The sequence below is a fragment of the Perna viridis genome, chromosome 5 (assembly GCF_037379345.1).
Source record: "Perna viridis isolate PV_CMFRI_1.1 ecotype Kerala chromosome 5, ASM3737934v1, whole genome shotgun sequence".
NCBI classification, from domain to species: Eukaryota; Metazoa; Mollusca; class Bivalvia; order Mytilida; family Mytilidae; genus Perna; species Perna viridis.
This window is the reverse complement of record NC_142449.1, coordinates 46,217,090-46,235,880: the sequence shown is the minus strand read 5'-3', so window position 1 is coordinate 46,235,880 and position 18,791 is coordinate 46,217,090. Positions and strand designations below refer to the sequence as shown.

General features: G+C 32.2%; 3 protein-coding genes and 1 long non-coding RNA gene across 4 annotated transcripts; 1 reads left to right on the top strand and 3 right to left on the bottom strand.

Annotated features, from left to right (window-relative positions):
- Positions 1–67: 67 nt before the first annotated feature.
- LOC148617944 (lysozyme c-1-like) lies at positions 68–2,989 on the bottom strand. The gene is made up of 5 exons (XM_088585626.1): positions 2,834–2,989; positions 2,307–2,447; positions 1,634–1,816; positions 683–758; positions 68–225 (listed from the first exon to the last, which is right to left on the bottom strand). The coding sequence occupies exons 2-5, from the start codon at positions 2,434–2,436 to the stop codon at positions 162–164; spliced, it is 453 nt and encodes a 150-aa protein (XP_088441752.1). The 5' UTR covers positions 2,437–2,447; positions 2,834–2,989; the 3' UTR covers positions 68–161.
- Positions 2,990–6,845: 3,856 nt separating this feature from the next.
- On the bottom strand, positions 6,846–9,658 carry LOC148617943 (lysozyme c-1-like). The gene is made up of 5 exons (XM_088585623.1): positions 9,557–9,658; positions 9,105–9,245; positions 8,449–8,631; positions 7,492–7,567; positions 6,846–7,003 (listed from the first exon to the last, which is right to left on the bottom strand). The coding sequence occupies exons 2-5, from the start codon at positions 9,232–9,234 to the stop codon at positions 6,940–6,942; spliced, it is 453 nt and encodes a 150-aa protein (XP_088441749.1). The 5' UTR covers positions 9,235–9,245; positions 9,557–9,658; the 3' UTR covers positions 6,846–6,939.
- Positions 9,659–9,705: 47 nt separating this feature from the next.
- On the top strand, positions 9,706–10,491 carry LOC148617942 (uncharacterized). The gene is made up of 2 exons (XR_015922573.1): positions 9,706–10,130; positions 10,175–10,491. It is a non-coding gene; the product is annotated as an uncharacterized LOC148617942 (long non-coding RNA).
- A 2,269-nt stretch (positions 10,492–12,760) lies between these two features.
- On the bottom strand, positions 12,761–15,689 carry LOC148617941 (lysozyme c-1-like). The gene is made up of 5 exons (XM_088585625.1): positions 15,534–15,689; positions 15,006–15,146; positions 14,336–14,518; positions 13,376–13,451; positions 12,761–12,918 (listed from the first exon to the last, which is right to left on the bottom strand). The coding sequence occupies exons 2-5, from the start codon at positions 15,133–15,135 to the stop codon at positions 12,855–12,857; spliced, it is 453 nt and encodes a 150-aa protein (XP_088441751.1). The 5' UTR covers positions 15,136–15,146; positions 15,534–15,689; the 3' UTR covers positions 12,761–12,854.
- Between the last annotated feature and the right edge of the window lie 3,102 nt (positions 15,690–18,791).

Sequence of the window (18,791 nt, the reverse complement as noted above, 5' to 3'; positions counted from 1 at the left end):
CAATCAATCCTACGTTACCAAATTAAGTGCATTAAATCATTTAAATGATCATCGAACTAAATCTATATTTTACTTTCTAAATGATTTAATTAACATTTTTACAATTAAATTGTTAAGTCCTTTACAGAAATAAAACTGTGTACAGTCATCTTTCCTTTATGTTAGCAATTACTGTAATCATAAGCCGAGCTTGACACATCAGAGCAGTGATTTCTCCAACCATACCTGCAAGTTAAAACAGATTTAAGTCTTTATAAATTAGACTGGAGGGGAAAGTTTTCATTTGGTTACTATTTGGTTTTACACTTTCCTTGCGTTATCGTTTCTGGTTTGATTTGATACGGATGATTTTAGTTGGAGATGAATGTACGATTTTCTGAAAAAATAAAACAAAATAAAACAAAACCAAAAACAAACAAACAGTGCTTTTCAAAAAACTTGATATCGCTAATATTGCAGAATTTAGATGCCAGAAATTATGCATTGTATATCATGTATGTGTTATTTGACAGGAAATATTTGTTTTGATATAGTATATTAAAATGTTTTATTTGAAATTGCTTAAAAATTGCAAATATATAGCAAATAGAAATGGAAAGTAAGTAAGCAATTTAACGTCAATAAATCAATAGCAGAAAAAAATGTGCTTCAGTTTGTAGTCAACAAAAACGTCGATGCATACCATTTGCCAAATCCGCCACATTTCTTGATTCTTACTGCACAGTTAGCATCGTTGGTAATGTCAGAGTTTCTGAAGGCTAAAAAACATTCTGTTTCACATTAAGATAAAAGAAAATTGGGTGAACAAACAATGGTGACTGCAAGTGTATTCCTATTTTTCTTAGTTAAAGGAGCTGGCAACAAGAAACACTTTTATATTCTGATAAACACTAATAAGAAATGCAAAGATCAGTATGACCATAGGAAACACCCAATCGTTTGATCCGATGGCTGATTTCAGACGTTTTCTGTTGAAATTGAAAACATATTATAAAACGTACTACTTATGACATGTCATGTTAACTTGTTCTAGTAAGTGGTGAATGAGACGGCTTTTAAGAAATAATTTGTAACATTAGACTTTACAAAACACCAATGCATAATTTGGTTTTGTAAATATAAAGACGTTCTACACGGCATATTTAATGGAAATATTCATGAAAAAATGGGAGAGTGAGGGAAAATATGGCATATAGCATATACTAGTGATCAATAATAAAAAAATGGCTGGGATATTAACTTTAGTGAATTTATCTCAAATGTTTGATTTTTTCATGACTTTTTAACTTACATCACGAATGTAATCTACTGAAATTCTGTAAGATTTGAGGCTGTTGAACATATTTTACTAATGGAGCAACCATTTGAAATTGATGAAAGGGTGGCTAGGATCATATTTAAAATAAAAAGACAGAATGAAAATGTATTGTTAAAAAATTCCAAAAGGAACAGCTGGGTAAATCCAGGACACGCTTGAGTAAAAAATAAAATGTCAGGTTCAAAGTTGATTCAGTACTTGATATATGTATAAAATAAATAGAATCATGGGTTAATTTTTTTTTAATTTCATTTCACGAACAGAAAAATCAATTAAAAAGACAAATTTGAAGAAATTATAATCAGTAATACACACATGCACATGTGTCAGCACATCCATAGGTATTAACCCTCCAGCATATAGACGATGAAGTTCCATGAGGTCTGTCACAATAATATCTGTTGTTTAATTGGAATATTCCATAGTCCTTTGAACCGTTAGAATTTACATTCAGAGCGTCGTAATGGTAGCCACTTTCATGCTGGACCAAACAAAGCCCTATGATATTAAAAATAAATATAGGTCATACTGAAAGATGCAGTAATTGTAACAAGATTGCATTGGATAAGTAAATTAAGAAAAAAAAACTAGATTGTATGATACCTAAACTTGGAAGTGAAAGGTAAAAACCAGTCGATACGAAGACGTTGAGTAACTTTACACAATTAACGGAAAATAAACTTGAATACCATCATTGTATATACGCATTTCCTTTAGTTTAAGAATAATCAAGAGAACCAAGATTCCAGCAGAAATCAAAAGAATGTAAACCAGGGACAAAGACCAGATATGGGAAACAGACATTTACAACAAAGTACATAAAACAACCAAAATAATACATACAAAGTAACAAAAGTAAATGAACAACTCGGACTCAACTAAAAACTGGGAGCATGGACCAGGTTTAAGTCTTTATCTGCACGTATAGCAAAAAAAAAGAGAACCAATTCCACACTTAATCTTTTCTACAGTGAATTAATTTATTTACAGTTTCTGAGATCCGTGTCAGGTACACCTTCATCGCGTAAAGCCTTGACCACTTGACATTTAGTTTTCTTGATACAATAGGAGCTCTTCAGTAAAGCTATTACAGCTATCAAAGTATACATGTGTTTCATTGTAGATCTCACTGCAAATGCAAAGAACATGTTAGAGTTAAATGGAATAAGTTACAAAATACAAATGGTTAAGGTAAACCAATGGAACCAAGATTCGAGTGCATAAAGACAAATCAAGAGTAAAACAGTAATACACACCAATGGAAAGACAACACACAAAATCATTAGTCAAAATCAAAAAAAAAAAATAATAATAATAAAATAAAATAAAATAAACAAAGAAAGAAAGAAAAAAAGACAAACTTTAACAAAGGTCATTGGTTTACCTCGATAGTAAACTGAACGGAAAATAAAATACTGAATTCTGCAGTCACTTAAATAACTTCAAACACTGACTATAACAACATGTTTAAAATAAAATAATATAGAATTATTCTGGATACAAATTGTTACTTACCTCTTTTAATGTTTAGATGTAGTGCATCACGGTAAAGTTTTGACAAGTTTAACACTTCTAACAACTTATTTACAATTTAAATAACATGGTATTGGGATTCTAATCGACTTAATTTGTATGTTACTTTAAGAACCATGCATTCCCGGATCTAAAAATCACTGCAATTTATGCAATTTCTAGTTTAGCATTTAAGTTGCAAATAAAAATTTGTCAACATCCTGTACAGTGAAACATAAAAATGTTTTATGTCATTTGAACGGTATGGATGATGAATACTTAATGAAACCTTTTCTAAAGTGGATTTATTTAATGGTTGTTAGAGGAAACCTTTTCACGAAGAGAAAGGCATGGCTGATTTTGAGACTGAACAACTTGACTTTTTATAGTATAGGGTAAATGGACTCTAAAGGCGAATATATTCGAACAGATTCAATACTTTAGTTCGATTGAATGATTGATTGTGCTTTACCTCTTATCGCAAATCTTTCACGATTTCAGGATGATAACATTTGACAACCGAACAAACAAACCATATTTTGAATAAGTCTGACACTCAGAGTAGGTAAGATTTTAATGTGCAATTTCACAGAAGCAATAACCCGCCGGTAAGCACATTCAGACACATTAGTCTAACAATAAACCAACCAGTCATCACTCTATCTCGGATATTTTGCGTACTTTGTGTGGAAAAGCAATGACTATCATTTTTAAAGTTTTTGTATTGTTTGGCCTGGGATCGAACCTACAACTCTCCACACAAAGGATTTATCTGATATATTCAGAAGATAATCTAGTCAACTATCGTGAAGAGGAAACGAACATTAACCGAAGATTTAATAGGAGCTCTTTTATAAGAGGTTGTTTCTGTTACAGATTTTTTCCTTTGTCCTGAATAAATGATGTTTGCTTTCCATAAATGTGGTTCCATTAATATATATTTGGAATATAAATTTGGATCGTTATGGTGTGTCCATTTGCGCCATGAAAACTGATTTATTCAACGTGTAATAGTTTTCCTTTCCTCGTTTGTCTACCCCGACTTGACTTTTTATGAGCAACTCGGCGGGTGTTTCTAGAAAAGCAAAGGCCGCTTACCCTACCGGTGCACCTGGTCCATGCCCCCGGTTTTTAGTGGAGTCCGAGTCTGTTTTCCATGTCTGGTCTTTGTCTCTGAATTACATTCTTTTGATTACCGCTATAAATCTGGTTTCCTTGATTATTCTTTGATATAAGGTAACTTTTTGAAAGTATATTGCATGCAGTATTTCTTTTTACATTGAAATATATACACATCAAATAGCGCATAAAATCAAGTTACACAAACTTTTTTTTATACTAGAACATTATGTAATGGGATTTTCATATTTGCATAGTATGCGAATTCCTTGTGATATAAGTTATATTATTATCATAATGGCTAAATTTCGGTGGAGCATTCTGTGATAGAATAAGGTAACACAACATTTTTACATCAGAACTTGCTAATACGGCATAGGCATTGTAAACTTCTTTAATAGGAACTACTAATAATAAAACTATTGACCAAACTATACGACAAACGCGATGACTTTTCATTCCGTAATGTCAACTCTCCCTTCAGCACCTGCGTATGGAGTTTTCATATAAAAACTCATACATTATATCAGAAATTTTGCCGTAACTACGTAGACTTTTTGTATCGCGCTAGACTACTTATAATTAGGCTTCTGCTACAAGATTGAAGTCATCACAAGAGAAGTATTATTGTCATCATCATGAACTCGTGGATCGTTACGATGTATCTATCTGCACCACGAAAACCGATTTGTTCTATGTGTCATAGTTTTCCTTTCCTCTTTCGTCTACCCCGGACTTGACTTTTTATGAGCAAGTCGGTGGGTGTTTCTAGAAAAGCAGAGGACGCTTACCCTACCGATGCCCCTGATGTATGCTCCCAGTTTTAGTGTAGTCCGAGTTGCTCATTTGCTTTTGTTACTTTGTATGTATGATTTTAGTTACTTTGTGTTCTTTGTTGTGTATGTCTGTTTTCCATGTCTGGTCTTTGTCCCTGGATTACATTCTTTTGATTACCGCTATAACTTTGGTTCCCTTGATTACTCTTTTCTTCCTCTTTACGGGATATGACCTTATCAGGCAGCACGACTGGTGTCTCGCAAGAATCAGGAACTGCTCATCTGTCCGGCGCTTCTGATTCCAACCCGTATTTTTGGGGTGCTAGTCTCTCTCTGTGCATTTTAAATTTTGCCTTTCCTGTTGTTTGTCATTGTCAAAACGTTTGTATTTGAACGTGCATTCATCCATGTAACCCATGATTGGCATCGTTTCATCTTTGGTTTATTTGGACGATTTTAATTATGTATTTTAACAATGGTATTGCTTAGTATCTCGTTTTGATCCTGGTGTTGGATTATAATACTTGAAGAGCAAATCCATGAACAAAGCTTAACTAGGACGCCCGGTACAATCGGTACAACCGATCCATACAACAAGTTCAAGTGGGTCTTTCTTTCGCTTTTGTTTCTTTGTACTTGATATTTTTGGTAATGTCATTTTCTTTTTTGTGTGGGTTCTCCTTCCCTGTCTAGTCTTTATCTTTGAATTACAAGTCTTACAAACGACTTTAAAGAATTTCAAAGTATATAAAACCGACACAACAAGAAATATAATACTTCATTAATATATGTCTTGATAAAGAACTATGAGCTGCAAAAAATGTTCATTTTGTGACAGATATTTCCTTCGAGATTATCTTGTATCGCATTCATCGTTGAGTTGTGTTGATTGTAAATTCATTGTGTTTTTATTTAATTTAAATTCCAATCTAATTAGCCTTGTTATTTTGTCGTGCATAATGATTGTTGTTTACCATCTACGGCCTCAGCAATGACAATTTTTACATCAGTGTAAATTCCATGAACATATCGTAAACGAACATGTCTAACACCGCTTTGACAAATAACAGCAGATGAAAGGAATGGAACAGCATTATCTGCTTTATTCCATTCCTTTTCGAAATCGCGTATTTCAAGGTACATGGTTTTCAGTATCACCTTTTGCTTGGAATATTGAACATATCGACATCCATATTACGTTGTGGTTTTGAATGCCGCCATTTGTAATGTCAAGTTCGAGTGTCAATTTCAATAATTGAGAGTCTCGAAGAGAAAAAAAAAGGATTAGTATTATAGGATTAAGGAAGATTATATTTCTAGTTACTAGATTTTTATAGTTTTTCTCAAACATTACGTTGAATGAACATACTTTAGAATTTTAATGTAAAGACGACAAGTCACCAAACTTGTTTCGAGATAATTGAGTCTTACTATGGCACTCTTATACATTACAATATAGATTCTGATTTCTTTTTGCAATCTGTAAAAAAAAACCGGTAAATAGAATTTCTTAAAAATTTATGTAAAGAACACTTAACTAACGTTCCTACATATTTAAAAGAAAATGTATATAAAAAAATAAACAATAAATATGGGGGTTACCGAACTCATTATGGTGTAATTAAAAAAAAAAGCAAAAACACAAACTCTTATTGCAGCTCTGTGGGACATTTTCCAACCAATTTTCTCCCCTTGAATGTTTGGAATTGTACAATACAAAATTGTATGTCAAAAAATATTTCAACAAAATTGAAACATATTATTTTTTATATTATTTCAAACAATATTCATTCATTGAAAATATATATGACTGTATAATTTTACAAGAAGACAGAAAACAATTATCTATCTTAAACACTTTTTGAAAAATCACTGAATGTGTAAAATTGGACCATTGACTCACGCCAAAAATAATCTGAAAAACTTTTATATCAGGCTTGTGAATAATTGGACCGATTGTATATAAACCTAACATAAAAGTTTTTTAAACACCTGTTTGTTCTAAATGATTGCACCACCATGTATAATATAGTGATTTTTTCCGAATTTCATGGTGACAATCCTACGTTACCAAATTAAGTGCATTAAATCATTTAAATGTTCATCGAACTAAATCTATATTTTACTTTCTAAATGATTTAATTAACATTTTTACAATTAAATTGTTAAGTCCTTTACAGAAATAAAACTGTGTACAGTCATCTTTCCTTTATGTTAGCAATTACTGTAATTATATGCCGAGCCTGACACATCAGAGCAGTGATTTCTCCAACCATACCTGCAAGTTTAAACAGATTCAAGTGAATACAAGTCTTTATAAATCAGACTGGAGGGGAAAGTTTTCATTTGGACACTATTTGGTTTTGCATGAAATTGGCACTTTCCTTGCGTTATCGTTTCTGGTTTGATTTGATACGGATGATTTTAGTTAGAGATGAATGTATGATTTTCTAAAAAAAAAATAAATAAAACAAGATAAAACAAAACAAAACCAAAAATAAACAAACAGTGCTTTTCAAAAACTTGATTTCGCTAATATTGCAGAATTTAGATGACAGAAATTATGCATTGTATATCATGTATGTGTTATTTAACCAGAAATATTTGTTTTGATATAATATATTAAAATATTTTATTTGAAATTGCTAAAAAATTGCATATATATAGCAAATAGAAATGGAAATTAAGTAAACAATTTAACGTCAATAAATTAATAGCACAAAAAATGTGCTTCAGTTTGTAGTCAACAAAAACGTCGATGCATACCATTTGCCAAATCCGCCACATTTCTTGATTCTTACTGCACAATTAGCATCGTTGGTAATGTCAGAGTTTCTGAAGGCTAAAAAACATTCTGTTTCACATTAAGATAAAAGAAAATTGGGTGAACAAACAATGGTGACTGCAAGTGTATTTCTATTTTTATTAGTTAAAGGAGCTGGCGACAGTTTTATATTCTGATAAACACTAATAAGAAATAGAAAGGTCAGTATGACCATATGAAACACCCAATCGTTTGATCCGATCGCTGATTTCAGACTTTTTCTGTTGAAATTGAAAACATATTATAAATCGTACAACTTATGACATGGCATGTTAACTTGTTCTAGTAAGTGGTGAATGAGACGGCTTTTAAGAAATAATTTGTAACATTAGACTTTACGAAACACCAATGCATAATTTAGTTTTGTAAATATAACAACGTTCTACATGGCATATTTAATGGAAATCGTCATGAAAAAATGGGAGAGTGAGGGAAAATATGGCATATAGCGTATACTAGTGATCAGTAATGAAAAAAAAAATGGCGGGAATATTAATTTTAGTGAATTTATCTCAAATGTTTGATTTTTTTCATGACTTTTTATCTTACATCATGAATGTGATCTACTGAAATTCTGTAAGATTTGAGGCTGTTGAACATATTTTACTAATGGAGCAACCATTTGAAATTGATGAAAGGGTGACTAGGATCATATTTAAAATAAAAAAGCAGGATGATAATGTATTATTAAAAATTCCAACATGAACAGCTGGGTAAATCCAGGACACGCTTGAGTAAAAAAATAAAATGTCAGGTTCAAAGTTGATTCAGTACTTAAAATGTTGATATATGTATGAAATAAATAGAATCATGGGTTAATTTTTTTTAATTTCATTTCACGAACAGAAAAATCGCTTAAAAAAGACAAATTTGAAGAAATTATAATCAGTAATACACACATGCACATGTGTCAGCACATCCATAGGTATTAACCCTCCAGCATATAGACGATGAAGTTCCATGAGGTCTGTCACAATAATATCTGTTGTTTAATTGGAATATTCCATAGTCCTTTGAACCGTTAGAATTTACATTCAGAGCGTCGTAATGGTAGCCACTTTCATGCTGGACCAAACAAAGCCCTATGATATTAAAAATAAATATAGGTCATACTGAAAGATGCAGTACTTGTAACAAGATTGCATTGGATAAGAACTTATATTTATGAGATTAATCTGAAAAAACCTAGATTGAATGATACCTAAACTTGAAAGTCAAAGGTAAAACCCAGTCGATACGAAGACATTGAGTAATTTTACACAATTAACGGAAAATAGACTTGAATACCATAAACGTAAATACGCATTTCCTTTAGTTTAAGAATAATCAAGAGAACCAAGATTCCAGCAGAAATCAAAAGAATGTAAACCAGGGACAAAGACCAGACATGGGAAACAGACATTTACAACAAAGTACATAAAACAACCAAAATAATACATACAAAGTAACAAAAGTAAATGAGCAACTCGGACTCAACTAAAAACTGGGAGCATGGACCAGGTTTAAGTCTTTATCTTCACGCTTAATCTTTTTTAGAGTGAATTAATTTATTTACAATTTCTGAGATCCGTGTTAGGTACACCTTCATCACGTAAAGCCTTGACCACTTGACATTTAGTTTTCTTGATACAATATGAGCTCCTCAGCAAAGCTATTACAGCTATCAAAGTATACATGTGTTTCATTGTAGATCTCACTGCAAAGGCAAAGAACATTTTAGAATTAAATGGAGTAAGTTACAAAATGAAAATGGTCAAGAAAAACAGTAATACACACCAATGAAAAGAAAACACAGAATCAATCAAAATCACAAAAAAAAAACAAAGAAATAAAGAAAGAAAGAAAGAAAAACTTTCACAAAGGTCATTGATTTACCTCGATAGTAAACTGAACGGAAAATAAATTATTGGAATTCTGCAGTCACTTAAATAACTTCAAATACTGACAATAACAATGTTTTTAAAATAAAATAATATAGAATTATTCTGGATACAAACTGTTACTTACCTCTTTTAATGTTTCGATGTAGTGCATCACGGTAAAGTTTTGACAAGTTTAACACTTCTAACTACTTCTTTACAATTTATATAACATGGGATTGGGATTCTAATCGACTTAATTTGTATGTTACTTAAAGAACCATGCATTCTCGGATCTAAAAACCACTGCAATTTATGTAATTTCTAATTTAGCATTGAAGTTACAAATAATAATTTGTCAACATGCGGTACAGTGAAACATAAAAATGTTCTTTGTCATTTGAACGGTATGTATGATGAATACTTAATGAAACCTTTTCTAAAGTGGATTTATTTAATGGTTGTTAGAGGAAACCTTTTCACGAAGAGAAAGGCATGGCTGATTTCGAGACTGAACAACTTCCATAGTATAGTGTAAATGGACTCTAAGGGCGAATATATTCAGATTCAATACTTTAGTTCAGTTGAATGATTAATTGTGTTTTACTTTACAAAATCCTATGGCAAATGTGTCATGCATTTCAGGATGATAACGTTTGACAACCGAACAAACAAACCATATTTTTAATAAGTCTGAAACTCAGAGTAGGTAAGATTTTAATGTGCAAGCTCACAGAAGCAATAGCCCATCGGTTAGCACATTCAGACACATAATTCTAACAATAAACCAACCAGTCGTCACTCTATCTCGGATAGTTTACTTTGTGTGGAAAAGCAATGACTATCATTTTAAAGTTTTTGTATTGTTTGGCCTGGGATCGAACCTACAACTCTCCACACACAGGATTTATCTGATATCTCAGAAGAAACTCTAGTTAACTATCGTGAAGAGGAAACGAACATTAACCGAAGATTGAATAGGAGCTCTTTTACAGGCGACATTGTCAACCAAACTGTTCTTTCTGTTTTTTCCTTTGTCCTAAATTAATGATGTTTGCTTTCCTATAAATGTGGTTCCATTAAGATGTATTTGGAATATATATTTGGATCGTTATGGTGTATCCATCCGCGCCATGAAAACTGATTCATTCAACGTGTCTTAGTTTTCCTTTCCTCTTTCGTCTACCCCAGACTTGACTTTTTATGAGCAACTCGGTGGGTGTTTCTAGAAAAGCAGAGGACGCTTACCCTACCGATGCCCCTGATGTATGCTCCCAGTTTTAATGGAGTCTGAGTTGCTCATTTGCTTTTGTTACTTTGTATGTATGATTTTAGTTACTTTATGTTCTTTGTTGTGTATGTCTGTTTTCCATGTCTGGTCTTTGTCCCTGGGTTACATTCTTTTGATTACCGCTATAACTTTGGTTCCCTTGATTACTCTTTTCTTCCTCTTTACGGGATATGACCTTATCGGGCAGCACGACTGGTGTCTCGCAAGAATTAGGAACTGCTCATCTGTCCGGCGCTTCTGATTCCAACCCGTATTTTTGGGGTTCTTGATGCTAGTCTCTCTCTGTGCATTTTAAATTTTGCCTTTCCTGTTGTTTGTCATTGTCAAAACGTATGTATTTGAACGTGCATTCATCCATGTAACCCATGATTGGCATCGTTTCATCTTTGGTTCATTTGGACGATTCTAATTATGTATTTTAACAATGGTATTGCTTAGTATCTCGTTTGGATCCTGGTGTGGGATTATAATACTTGAAGAGCAAATCCATGAACAAAGCTTAACTAGGACGCTTACCCTACCGGTACAACCGATCCATACAACAAGTTCAAGTGGGTCTTTCTTTCGCTTTTGTTTCTTTGTACTTGATATTTTTGGTAATGTCATTTTCTTTTTTGTGTGGGTTCTCCTTCCCTGTCTAGTCTTTATCTTTGAATTACAAGTCTTACAAACGACTTTAAAGAATTTCAAAGTATATAAAACCGACACAACAAGAAATATAATACTTCATTAATATATGTCTTGATAAAGAACTATGAGCTGCAAAAAATGTTCATTTTGTAACAGATATTTCCTTCGAGATTATCTTGTGTCGCATTCATCTTTGAGTTGTGTTGATTGTAAATTCATTGTGTTTTTATTTAATTTAAATTCCAATCTAATTAGCCTTGTTATTTTGTCGTGCATAATGATTGTTGTTTACCATCTACGACCTCAGCAATGACAGTTTTTACATCAGTGTAAATTCCATGAACATATCGTAAACGAACATGTCTAACACCGCTTTGACATATAACAGCAGATGAAAGGAATGGAACAGCATTATCTGCTTTATTCCATTCCTTTTCGAAATCGCGTATTTCAAGGTACATGGTTATCAGTATCACCTTTTGCTTGGAATATTGAACATATCGACATCCATATTACGTTGTGGTTTTGAATGCCGCCTTTTGTAATGTCAAGTTCGAGTGTCAATTTCAATAATTGAGAGTCTCGAAGAGAAAAAAAAGGATTAGTATTATAGGATTAAGGAAGATTATATTTCTAGTTACTAGATTTTTATAGTTTTTCTCAAACATTACGTTGAATGAACATACTTTAGAATATTAATGTAAAGACGACAAGTCACCAAACTTGTTTCGAGATAATTGAGTCTTACTATGGCACTCTTATACATTACAATAGATTCTGATTTCTTTTTGCAATCTAAAAAAAAACGGTAAATAGAGTTTCTTAAAATTTTTTGTAAAGAACATTTAACTGACTTTCCTACATATTTAAAAGAAAATGTAAATAAAAAAAATAAACAATAAATATGGGGGTTACCGAAATCATTATGGTGTAATTAAAAAAAAGCAAAAACACAAACTCTTATTGCAGCTCTGTAGAACATTTTCCAACCAATTTTCTCCCCTTGAATGTTTGGAATTGTACAATACAAAATTGTATGTCAAAAAAATATTTCAACAAAATTGAAATATATTATTTTTTATATTATTTCAAACAATATTTATTCATTGAAAATATATATGACTGTATGATTTTACAAGAAGACAGAAAACAATTATCTATCTTAAACACTTTTTGAAAAATCACTGAATGTGTAAAATTGGACCATTGACTCACGCCAAAAATAATCTGAAAAACTTTTATATCAGGCTTGTGAATAATTAGACCGATTGTATATAAACCTAAATAAAAGTTTTTTGAACACCTGTTTGTTCTAAATGATTGCACCACCATGTATAATATAGTGATTTTTTCCGAATTTCATGGTGACAATCCTACGTTACCAAATTAAGTGCATTAAATCATTTAAATGATCATCGAACTAAATCTATATTTTACTTTCTAAATGATTTAATTAACATTTTTACAATTAAATTGTTAAGTCCTTTACAGAAATAAAACTGTGTAAAGTCATCTTTCCTTTATGTTAGCAATTACTGTAATCATAAGCCGAGCCTGACACATCAGAGCAGTGATTTCTCCAACCATACCTGCAAGTTAAAACAGATTTAAATCTTTATAAATCAGACTGGAGGGGAAAGTTTTCATTTGGTTACTATTTGGTTTTACACTTTCCTTGCGTTATCGTTTCTGGTTTGATTTGATACGGATGATTTTAGTTGGAGATGAATGTACGATTTTCTGAAAAAATAAAACAAAATAAAACAAAACCAAAAACAAACAAACAGTGCTTTTCAAAAAACTTGATATCGCTAATATTGCAGAATTTAGATGCCAGAAATTTTGCATTGTATATCATGTATGTGTTATTTGACAGGAAATATTTGTTTTGATATAATATATTGAAATGTTTTATTTGAAATTGCTTAAAAATTGCAAATATATAGCAAATAGAAATGGAAAGTAAGTAAGCAATTTAACGTCAATAAATCAATAGCAGAAAAAAATGTGCTTCAGTTTGTAGTCAACAAAAACGTCGATGCATACCATTTGCCAAATCCGCCACATTTCTTGATTCTTACTGCACAGTTAGCATCGTTGGTAATGTCAGAGTTTCTGAAGGCTAAAAAACATTCTGTTTCACATTAAGATAAAAGAAAATTGGGTGAACAAACAATGGTGACTGCAAGTGTATTCCTATTTTTCTTAGTTAAAGGAGCTGGCAACAAGAAACACTTTTATATTCTGATCAACACTAATAAGAAATGCAAAGATCAGTATGACCATAGGAAACACCCAATCGTTTGATCCGATCGCTGATTTCAGACGTTTTCTGTTGAAATTGAAAACATATTATAAAACGTACTACTTATGACATGGCATGTTAACTTGTTCTAGTAAGTGGTGAATGAGACGGCTTTTAAGAAATAATTTGTAACATTAGACTTTACAAAACACCAATGCATAATTTGGTTTTGTAAATATAAAGACGTTCTACACGGCATATTTAATGGAAATATTCATGAAAAAATGGGAGAGTGAGGGAAAATATGGCATATAGCATATACTAGTGATCAATAATAAAAAAATGGCGGGAATATTAACTTTAGTGAATTTATCTCAAATGTTTGATTTTTTCATGACTTTTTAACTTACATCACGAATGTAACATCACTGAAATTCTGTAAGATTTGAGGCTGTTGAACATATTTTACTAATGGAGCAACCATTTGAAATTGATGAAAGGGTGACCAGGATCATATTTAAAATAAAAAAGCAGGATGATAATGTATTGTTAAAAAATTCCAAAAGGAACAGCTGGGTAAATCCAGGACACGCTTGAGTAAAAAATAAAATGTCAGGTTCAAAGTTGATTCAGTACTTAAAATGTTGATATATGTATAAAATAAATAGAATCATGGGTTAATTTTTTTTTAATTTCATTTCACGAACAGAAAAATCGCTTAAAAAGACAAATTTGAAGAAATTATAATCAGTAATACACACATGCACATGTGTCAGCACATCCGTAGGTATTAACCCTCCAGCATATGGACGATGAAGTTCCATGAGGTCTGTCACAATAATATCTGTTGTTTAATTGGAATATTCCATAGTCCTTTGAACCGTTAGAATTTACATGCAGAGCGTCGTAATGGTAGCCACTTTCATGCTGGACCAAACAAAGCCCTATGATATTAAAAATAAATATAGGTCATACTGAAAGATGCAGTAATTGTAACAAGATTGCATTGGATAAGTAAATTAAGAAAAAAAAACTAGATTGTATGATACCTAAACTTGGAAGTGAAAGGTAAAAACCAGTCGATACGAAGACGTTGAGTAACTTTACACAATTAATGGAAAATAAACTTGAATACCATCAATGTATATACGCATTTCCTTTAGTTTAAGAATAATCAAGAGAACCAAGATTCCAGCAGAAATCAAAAGAATGTAAACCTGGGACAAAGACTAGATATGAGAAACAGACATTTACAACAAAGTACATAAAACAACCAAAATAATACATACAAAGTAACAAAAGTAAATGAGCAACTCGGACTCAACTAAAAACTGGGAGCATGGACCAGGTTTAAGTCTTTATCTGCACGTATAGCAAAAAAAAGAACCAATTCCACACTTAATCTTTTCTACAGTGAATTAATTTATTTACAGTTTCTGAGATCCGTGTCAGGTACACCTTCATGACGTAAAGCCTTGACCACTTGACATTTAGTTTTCTTGATACAATAGGAGCTCTTCAGTAAAGCTATTACAGCTATTAAAGTATACATGTGTTTCATTGTAGATCTCACTGCAAATGCAAAGAACATGTTAGAGTTAAATGGAATAAGTTACAAAATACAAATGGTTAAGGTAAACCAATGGAACCAAGATTCGAGTGCATACAGACAAATCAAGAGTAAAACAGTAATACACACCAATGGAAAGACAACACACAAAATAATTAGTCAAAATCAAAAAAAAAAAAATAATAATAATAAAATAAAATAAAATAAACAAAGAAAGAAAGCAAAAAAGACAAACTTTAACAAAGGTCATTGGTTTACCTCGATAGTAAACTGAACGGAAAATAAAATACTGAATTCTGCAGTCACTTAAATAACTTCAAACACTGACTATAACAACATGTTTAAAATAAAATAATATAGAATTATTCTGGATACAAACTGTTACTTACCTCTTTTAATGTTTAGATGTAGTGCATCACGGTAAAGTTTTGACAAGTTTAACACTTCTAACAACTTATTTACAATTTATATAACATGGGATTGGGATTCTAATCGACTTAATTTGTATGTTACTTTAAGAACCATGCATTCCCGGATCTAAAAATCACTGCAATTTATGCAATTTCTAGTTTAGCATTTAAGTTGCAAATAAAAATTTGTCAACATCCTGTACAGTGAAACATAAAAATGTTTTATGTCATTTGAACGGTATGGATGATGAATACTTAATGAAACCTTTTCTAAAGTGGATTTATTTAATGGTTGTTAGAGGAAACCTTTTCACGAAGAGAAAGGCATGGCTGATTTCGAGACTGAACAACTTGACTTTTTATAGTATAGGGTAAATGGACTCTAAAGGCGAATATATTCGAACAGATTCAATACTTTAGTTCGATTGAATGATTGATTGTGCTTTACCTCTTATGGCAAATCTTTCACGATTTCAGGATGATAACATTTGACAACCGAACAAACAAACCATATTTTGAATAAGTCTGACACTCAGAGTAGGTAAGATTTTAATGTGCAAGTTCACAGAAGCAATAGCCCGCCGGTAAGCACATTCAGACACATTAGTCTAACAATAAACCAACCAGTCGTCACTCTCGGATCTCGGATATTTTGCGTACTTTGTGTGGAAAAGCAATGACTATCATTTTTAAAGTTTTTGTATTGTTTGGCCTGGGATCGAACCTACAACTCTCCACACAAAGGATTTATCTGATATATTCAGAAGATAATCTAGTCAACTATCGTGAAGAGGAAACGAACATTAACCGAAGATTTAATAGGAGCTCTTTTATAAGAGGTTGTTTCTGTTACAGATTTTTTCCTTTGTCCTGAATAAATGATGTTTGCTTTCCATAAATGTGGTTCCATTAATATATATTTGGAATATATATTTGGATCGTTATGTTGTATCCATTTGCGCCATGAAAACTGATTTATTCAACGTGTAATAGTTTTCCTTTCCTCGTTTGTCTACCCCGACTTGACTTTTTATGAGCAACTCGGCGGGTGTTTCTAGAAAAGCAAAGGACGCTTACCCTACCGGTGCACCTGGTCCATGCCCCCGGTTTTTAGTGGAGTCCGAGTCTGTTTTCCATGTCTGGTCTTTGTCCCTGAATTACATTCTTTTGATTACCGCTATAAATCTGGTTTCCTTGATTATTCTTTGATATAAGGTAACGTTTTGAAAGTATATTGCATGCAGTATTTCTTTTTACATTGAAATATATACACATCAAATAGCGCATAAAATCAAGTTACACAAACTTTTTTTTATACTAGAACATTATGTAATGGGATTTTCATATTTGCATAGTATGCGAATTCCTTGTGATATAAGTTATATTATTATCATAATGGCTAAATTTCGGTGGAGCATTCTGTGATAGAATAAGGTAACACAACATTTTTACATCAGAACTTGCTAATACGGCATAGGCATTGTAAACTTCTTTAATAGGTACTACTAATAATAAAACTATTGACCAAACTATACGACAAACAAGATGACTTTTCATTCCGTAATGTCAGCTCTCCCTTCAGCACCTGCGTATGGAGTTTTCATATAAAAACTCATACATTATATCAGAAATTTTGCCGTAACTACGCAGACTTTTTGTATCGGCTAGACTACTTATAATTAGGCTTCTGCTACAAGATTGAAGTCATCACAAGAGAAGTATTATTGTCATCATCATGAACTCGCGGATCGTTACGATGTATCTGTTTGCACCACGAAAACCGATTTGTTCTATGTGTCATAGTTTTCCTTTCCTCTTTCGTCTACCCCGGACTTGACTTTTTATGAGCAAGTCGGTGGGTGTTTCTAGAAAAGCAGAGGACGCTTACCCTACCGATGCCCCTGATGTATGCTCCCAGTTTTAGTGGAGTCCGAGTTGCTCATTTGCTTTTGTTACTTTGTATGTATGATTTTAGTTACTTTGTGTTCTTTGTTGTGTATGTCTGTTTTCCATGTCTGGTCTTTGTCCCTGGATTACATTCTTTTGATTACCGCTATAACTTTGGTTCCCTTGATTACTCTTTTCTTCCTCTTTACGGGATATGACCTTATCAGGCAGCACGACTGGTGTCTCGCAAGAATCAGGAACTGCTCATCCGTCCGGCGCTTCTGATTCCAACCCGTATTTTTGGGGTTCTTGATGCTAGTCTCTCTCTGTGCATTTTAAATTTTGCCTTTCCTGTTGTTTGTCATTGTCAAAACGTATGTATTTGAACGTGCATTCATCCATGTAACCCATGATTGGCATCGTTTCATCTTTGGTTTATTTGGACGATTCTAATTATGTATTTTAACAATGGTATTGCTTAGTATCTCGTTTTGATCCTGGTGTGGGATTATAATACTTGAAGAGCAAATCCATGAACAAAGCTTAACTAGGACGCTTACCCTACCGGTACAACCGATCCATACAACAAGTTCAAGTGGGTCTTTCTTTCGCTTTTGTTTCTTTGTACTTGATATTTTTGGTAATGTCATTTTCTTTTTTGTGTGGGTTCTCCTTCCCTGTCTAGTCTTTATCTTTGAATTACAAGTCTTACAAACGACTTTAAAGAATTTCAAAATATATAAAACCGACACAACAAGAAATATAATACTTCATTAATATATGTCTTGATAAAGAACTATGAGCTGCAAAAAATGTTCATTTTGTGACAGATATTTCCTTCGAGATTATCTTGTATCGCATTCATCGTTGAGTTGTGTTGATTGTAAATTCATTGTGTTTTTATTTAATTTAAATTCCAATCTAATTAGCCTTGTTATTTTGTCGTGCATAATGATTGTTGTTTACCATCTACGGCCTCAGCAATGACAGTTTTTACATCAGTGTAAATTCCATGAACATATCGTAAACGAACATGTCTAACACCGCTTTGACAAATAACAGCAGATGAAAGGAATGGAACAGCATTATCTGCTTTATTCCATTCCTTTTCGAAATCGCGTATTTCAAGGTACATGGTTTTCAGTATCACCTTTTGCTTGGAATATTGAACATATCGACATCCATATTACGTTGTGGTTTTGAATGCCGCCTTTTGTAATGTCAAGTTCGAGTGCCAATTTCAATAATTGAGAGTCTCGAAGAGAAAAAAAAAAAGGATTAGTATTATAGGATTAAGGAAGATTATATTTCTAGTTACTAGATTTTTATAGTTTTTCTCAAACATTACGT